The 6797-nt window shown below is 37.8% G+C and overlaps 1 protein-coding gene across 1 annotated transcript; it reads right to left on the bottom strand.

The window, feature by feature from the left end:
- Positions 1 to 1383: 1383 nt before the first annotated feature.
- On the bottom strand, positions 1384 to 6115 carry INIP (INTS3 and NABP interacting protein). Its single transcript, XM_010726120.3, has 3 exons — positions 5965 to 6115; positions 3428 to 3518; positions 1384 to 2311 (listed from the first exon to the last, which is right to left on the bottom strand). The coding sequence occupies exons 1-3, from the start codon at positions 6000 to 6002 to the stop codon at positions 2216 to 2218; spliced, it is 225 nt and encodes a 74-aa protein (XP_010724422.2). The 5' UTR covers positions 6003 to 6115; the 3' UTR covers positions 1384 to 2215.
- Positions 6116 to 6797: the final 682 nt, after the last annotated feature.

The raw sequence follows: 6797 nt of genomic DNA, 5'->3' as shown, positions 1-6797 counted from the left end.
AAAGTAAGTATGCCAAGACAAATTGATGCAACTGACACTAATTGCTAGAGGGTGGTTTCTAAGACAGAAGCTTCTACATATAGCTTTTGTATCTCTTACAGTTAATTATATCTAGATATATCAACAAGTGCATCACAATTACATAGAATAATTTTAGGCATTACAGTTTAAAAATATTACAACACTTGCGTCAATTTTTTTCCCTCTTTCAGCTACCTCTGAGTCAGTCCCCAGATGTCCAAAAGCAGATCTTTCACTACCTGAGATGAAAACAACACAGTCAGCAAGTTTAAGCTACTTCTGTAGAGCAACTAGTTTCACAAAGGAGAAACTGCTTCATTGCTTGGATCGTATGCAGTCTGTACACCAACACTGACAGCAATGATCGTTTCCAAAGAAAGCAGATACTCATAACTTTTCTCAAAGAAACAGAAAAGTCCTTCAATGTGAAAAGTACAGGCTGCTTTTCAGACACATCTACAACAATAAAATCAAAACTTTTTGCTGTATCTACTTAACCTTCTTTACCTTGTATTTCCAAGCCTTGAATGATTCATCCTCTTCCGTACACACAGATTACCAGATCCTTTTCTCCAAAGCCTCTGCGTGTTCAGCTCATACTGATGAATCATTTGAGTGGTCAGAACAACTTTGTGGTGAAATTACTCTTCGTAATTAAAAAAAGAACAACCTAGAGAGACCCTTCCACTGAAAACAGAAATGACAAAACCCTTTTCTCTACCATTATTTTCTGCATCCATAAAAACCATAATCATTCCCATGACTCACCACATCAAATCCCTCAAAAAGCATTTGATGCTTTTGATGCATTTGATGCATAGCTGATATGCAATTAACATCTTTAAGCCCTATCAAACTTCTTCCATACGATTCTTTTTAAAAGAGTTTTAATACATCACAGTTTCTGCACAGCTCCATACTCAGCTGATATACATGGAAGTGGTGGCATTTCCTTCATACCTTCACCGATCTCTTGGCCCTTGCTCTGCTCTCACACATAAGAAATGGAATTCTTAATAGTGCCTGTAACTCAGTAATGCTCACCAGGTTGAGGCAATCTCCTTCAGACAGAGAAAAGATACCCTGCAATGCCACTTAGTATTTCAGCAGACTGTTCTCTGCACTTCTTATCTGCTGTCCACGCTCCCGAAATCACTTCTACAACCCCAGGACAGGACAGCTAAGGTTTTTGCACAAGACAGATGTGCTTCAAATGAGCATCAATTTAACAATGTGTTCTAACTGCTGACTTTCACCTCAGTTCTCTTTTTTGTTTCTTGAACCTTGCCTCCATAGGAAAAACAATCAAGGTACAGTTTTATTACTAAAGCTGTGAAGACACAAAAATGGCTATGTAAGGACTATTTTTCACTGTAAGATACTTTATATTGGTAGCATAACCACAATCACAAAATTAAGAGCAATACATTTTCCTTCAGCATGGAGATGCAGTTGGTTATCACAAATAAAAAAGGCAAAGAATAAAGCAAAGACAAAACACACTTGAAGTATTGAAAAAGACACAACTCCCTGATCCTTGATCTGAAATGTCCTTGCACACTTTCAATCTGAAATTAGAGGATTCTTTTATTTTATTGAGAGACTGCTTGAAACAATTGTTTTTTTTCCACTCTTCTTGGTGACTTTAATTCATTTTCATAGTTCACAAAATAAAGAGGTAGGTACACTACAACAAAGGACTTGTGAAGACCATGTAATGTTGTAACAGCAAACAGCATTATACCAGTAATGTTCCTGCATGTCAATTAAAAAAAGGTGACTTACTGACGTGCATAATAAATTCATGTCTGCTTTGACAGAAAAAAAGTGTCTTTCTTTTTCATCAAAGTAGAAAAAGTGGTACTTGCATACTTGGTCAGCACTTATGATCTTTATTATTGTGTACATCTCTTGATGACTCTGGTTTGGATATTTATTTAAAAAGGAAGATATGAGTAAGCACCATGCACTTGACACACCAGGGAGGTCTTATGTTTGACCTTAGCCTGAAATACGAAATAAAACCTCTGTTCAAGAACACTGCTTTTTCATTAGTTGAGTTTGCACTTCCAAAGGCAACCACAAGAATCCCGAATGATTTAAGGATTTAAGAGTCAAAAATAAAAGAATTAAAAGGTCAGGCAGTCCTGCTATGGCTAGAATCAGACTCCACAGTTCCGAGAAACAGCATCACTCATTCCACTTCAAGTCGAGGTAAGACAGGAAGAATAAGATTTCCAAATGCAGAGTCTTGAGTTATGAAGTATCCTGAGGAATGTGCATGTGCATGCTGAAAGAAGAAAAATATTTGTTAAAGGACAACTCCCTGTAGCACTGATACAATTCAAGACTATAGTTTCTGCAGCACTAAGCAGTATTTCTCCCAGTCTGCTCTTATGCTCTGATATTCCAATTTAATAATGCCACTTTAAATCAGACATATTTGAGAAGGGCTCATCAGCTGTATTAACTTGGCCATTCTCTACTGCTCTCTTCTCTTGAAATCCCAGTGGTAATGAACTCCTGGCCACTCTTCTCAAAGATCTCACACTTGCACTCCCATCAATAATCAACTCACAAGTCTAGGTACATGGTTGATGTTACATGTGACTGTATACCAGAAGGGTGCATCAGTAGTGTCACTCAACCTGAGGTTGCATGTACAAACACCATACAATCACACACTTCTAGGACATCAGCATTCTACTCAAATGATGTACATATGCTTGCTCACAGGAAGGGGACATCTGCTGCCTATGGCTCTAGACAGCCTTTGTACAATCCTATACAGTCCTTTCTGGATGAAGGACTAGGCAATCTGTGGCTTTTAACAGTTAAAAGAAATACAACAACACATAAAATACAGAAACAGGGTTGTTAGTTTTGCATCTCCAATTTTTTTCCCACTGCTCTCTGTCAAGTCATGTTGGAACAGCAAGAAAACAAGTGGCTGTGCACTGACTTTCTTGTTCAATTTCCAATTTCAACACTGAAATCAACCTCACGCAACATGAGCAAGATAGTCTGTAAATGTAAAACTCAGGTTCCCAAGTCTTCTGTTGTATCACTCAGAACTGCAGGGTATTTACTTGGCACCTCCTCAGATTCAAAGAAGGAAATCTGTACCACTTGTGCTCTCCCTACAGTTCAAGAGACATTTCTAAACTGGATGAAACTGACAGAGATGTACAAAGTGTCTGTGATTATGCTATATGTTACAACCCCCCAACCATACTGAGACAAGAGACAGAACTTCAGAACAAAAGACAATACTTCAGTTGTGACAACTGTGTGAAACCTATCTGCTAAAGATTTTTTCATTCTCCCTAGGAGCAGGACTGCTCTCTGGAGGGATGCATGCCTGAAACAGAGCTAAACTGAATGGAACCCTTCTGTATTAGCTTACCTGCAGTGCAGCCTTCTGCTGAGCTGCAATGTGCTGTTGCTCAGCATGGTCACGGAAATCCTTGTTTAGAGGTGATCGTGCAAGTGCAATGCTGCAAAAAAGAACAAGATTATATCATAGATTAAACTACCATAACCTCCACATCTTAGGATTTACTTGACTCACGGCTCGACTTGAACTATTAATTGGAAAACTGCTATTTGTTAACTTAAGTAAGACAGGGAAAGTACAGAGATCATCACAGCTGTATCATTTGACCTAGCAAAACCAACAGATGACAAACTAAACCTGGAAGGCTCACAGTCCTGAAGCCTGTTGTGGATTTTGCCCAGTGGTGAAGTCCCACTGAAGTCAGTGGAACAAGTGGGATATAATCATCAGCAGTTTTCAGAACTGCAGCTTTGTGTTTTCACCATTTCTCAGTCACTCCGTGATTGTCCCAAATCATTTTTATGAACAGAAGCACTAACAGGAGCTCTGCAATCCTCAGCGTAAGAATCAGTTCTTGGACAGCACGTTCACTGCTTGTAGTAAAAAAAGCTTCCTATTAACATAACCAAAACAATTACAACAGCTTAGGGTACGCAAAATTGATTTTGCTTACGTCAGTGCAGCTTATATTAGGTTTCAAATTAAAGTTTATAAGCAGATTTATTTTGCTCTTGTATCTTGAGACTAATTCAACTCGCTAAGCGAACATAAGAAATAAAAAGCAGATGTTTTCCCTCACTCTATATATTAAAATGCACAGTCATCCTCCAGATAAAAATCAGTGAAGATGCCCATTAGAGCTGTAATACAAGGCAGCTGATAACTCTCTCTCAAACTGGCTCTAGATACTGGTGCTCAAAGTCCAGCTCCACTCAGTTAGAAACAGAAGTATGAAGAACAACAAGGGATCCAAGGAAACTCATGAGCTGATTTCTCCTAGCAGCAATGATGTCAACAGCTGATTTGCTACGTAATATTTCATGAGCATGGTTGCTTTTGAAAAAGATCTAAGTGTAAGATCACCTAAAGTAGTATAATGTAAGCCAGAAATCATTTAAACATATTTCATGACAAAAATGAAGATAAGCATCACTGCTGGAAAAAAATACTACTCATTTCATTTAAAAGATAATATTTTCACTTTATATTGAAGGTGTTTCTGTTGCATTCAATTCTGTCTCCTCTAACTTTTTAGTATGATTTTTGTTTTGAGGTTTTGTCATAAGCTGACATTTTTTGATATACTTTCTGAATTGAGAGAGAGGATTCCCTTGTGCTCAGCTGCCTCATTCACACTTATACAGGCTGTGTTGGCTATAATACATGTTTGCATACATGTAGCTTTTTTCTACCAAATTTGCAGAAATTCCATGGTCTTATTTTGGCTGACTCCATGGTTCAAAGCCCATAGCATAACATTCCATCCACAGAATTGAAAGTGGCTCAAAAACCATGCATCAGTCAGTCCACCATGCCAAAGCAGAGAGTGTGTCTGCTGCTCTGTCCCCTTTGAAAATAGCAGGCTCTAATTCCACTCACTGGCATAATGTTTATCTCAATAAATAAAAAAGAAACCAAACAACCACTCCTGAAACTTGCCGGACCTGCAGTGAAGAGTGGAAGTATTTTTGTCTGAAGGTGTTTGTACACAATGGTATGACTATTTTCTTCCCAAACCAGTAGTTGCATTTGAATCATACCTGTGTACTGAGTTACGGAAGAGATCTAGCTGAGGTGATTTCAAATATTCCACACACAGCAAGGAAGAATTAAAGGTGATCTAGAGTCTCCTTCAAGAAAGTGTCAGCAGAACTCAGTCTGTATTCAGAATATCTAACTCTTGCACAGATATCGGATGTAAAACTGTGTCTAGAATCGGCATTGCATGTGCTTCATGCTGACCCCAAAGCACAACATTCTCCATTTCTTCGTGTCAGCTGATGTGAGATCTTCCAGCTACTGATTCAAGACAAAAATCTGTAGGTTCTCTTCCTTAAATAGGAGACATCTTGACAAAAGCTTCTAAATTTAATTTAGATCATTACACCTAATGAACACCTAATAGAACCATCCTTACAACACAGTCTCTATTTCAAAAAGATTGGAAGTAGTATGAACTGACTTTGTCTTGTATGCAGGGATAACTCACTTTTAGAACTGTACTCTAGACAGTACCTTGAAGTTTATAGCATGCTACCTACATTCCTTGGAGCATTTTAGCTTTTATTAATATTAATTATAATATTAAATGCTTTCTAGGTACTTATTCCCTAATTATTCTTTAAGATAGACTTTAGTTGAGCAAGCATACCTGTTTCCCTCCCTCTCAAATGGAAATTAAGTAAGCCAAAATTCACTTCTGGTGAACAACTTTAAATATTAATGTGGTCCTAGTGTGCAAAGAGTCTCTGACTGATTACTGAGGATGGCTAGCAAACACTACTGGTAACTGTTTAAGTAAGTTTACAGCTTGCTCTGTAATTTCTTTCCCCCCCGCCCTTCAATTTAATGAGTGATATCCACACAGGTCTAAGAACAGAAAATACCTGGCTCCAGGGTGATTTGTGGAAGACTGGTTTTGCATAAGTAATTTTCTCTTCTCCTTGTCTAGTTCTGCCAGGATTGCAACCCTATTTTTATTCTGGAAACCTGGTGAGAATGACAGAAAAATATTAGAAAGATTTACTTGATTTCTGTGGCCCAATTCTAACTTTGTGGAATTAAAAATCACTGTGTAATATGACATTATGATGAACACACTAATCTTCAAAGCTTTGCTCCCATCCAAAACGGTATAAATAAGAAGGTTTAATTTTCCTTTTCTCATTTCACAACCTGAAATAGCTTCCTTAAGCTATCATACATACAAATACATTTTAAAATAAAGGTTTCTGTCTCAAGTTAGACCCTACCTCTTTCCAAGCCACTTCTGGAGCTACAGCTACGGTACATGATCAGATAACCTCCCTTTCAAATGTATGGTAAACTTATCAGATTCTACATTTGAAATACAGTGAATCAAGGAAAGTATGATAACAGTGTAATATATTTCCAGGGCCTACTTTTCCATGCTAATCACCTCAAACTGTAGTACAGTTTTTACGTATGAAATAAGTAAGGATGAGACCAACAGTAAGCCTGCATATGTTCTTGTACATAAAGTGACAATCTGTTATTCAATTCATGCAGAAATTCTATCTGAAAACAACAGTAATGAGCACAAGATGTTGAAAGATAGCAGGATGTGTGCTCTGATAGATGCAAGGGCTGTGAGATCCTGCCAACAAGTTATGATTCAACATTTCTCAGTTGCAGCTAGCTCAGATCTTCTCATGAATTCTGGAGACAATACAATAACTATACAGGAACTGAAGCACTT

This window comes from Meleagris gallopavo, chromosome Z, assembly GCF_000146605.3.
Source record: "Meleagris gallopavo isolate NT-WF06-2002-E0010 breed Aviagen turkey brand Nicholas breeding stock chromosome Z, Turkey_5.1, whole genome shotgun sequence".
Classification (NCBI taxonomy): Eukaryota; Metazoa; Chordata; class Aves; order Galliformes; family Phasianidae; genus Meleagris; species Meleagris gallopavo.
The sequence above is the reverse complement of the archived record's forward strand: the minus strand, read 5'-3'. Positions and strand labels throughout refer to the sequence as shown.

Bases quoted from the DNA above. Each gene is read 5' to 3' on its own strand.
- INIP (XM_010726120.3), bottom strand. From the start codon at position 6,002: ATGCAAAACCAGTCTTCCACAAATCACCCTGGAGCCAG. The intron at 3,519-5,964 runs GTATTTTCTGTT...TCTTTTTTGCAG, and splicing joins ACAAATCACCCTGGAGCCAG to CATTGCACTTGCACGATCAC. The intron at 2,312-3,427 runs GTAAGCTAATAC...TTCTTCTTTCAG, and splicing joins AGCAGAAGGCTGCACTGCAG to CATGCACATGCACATTCCTC.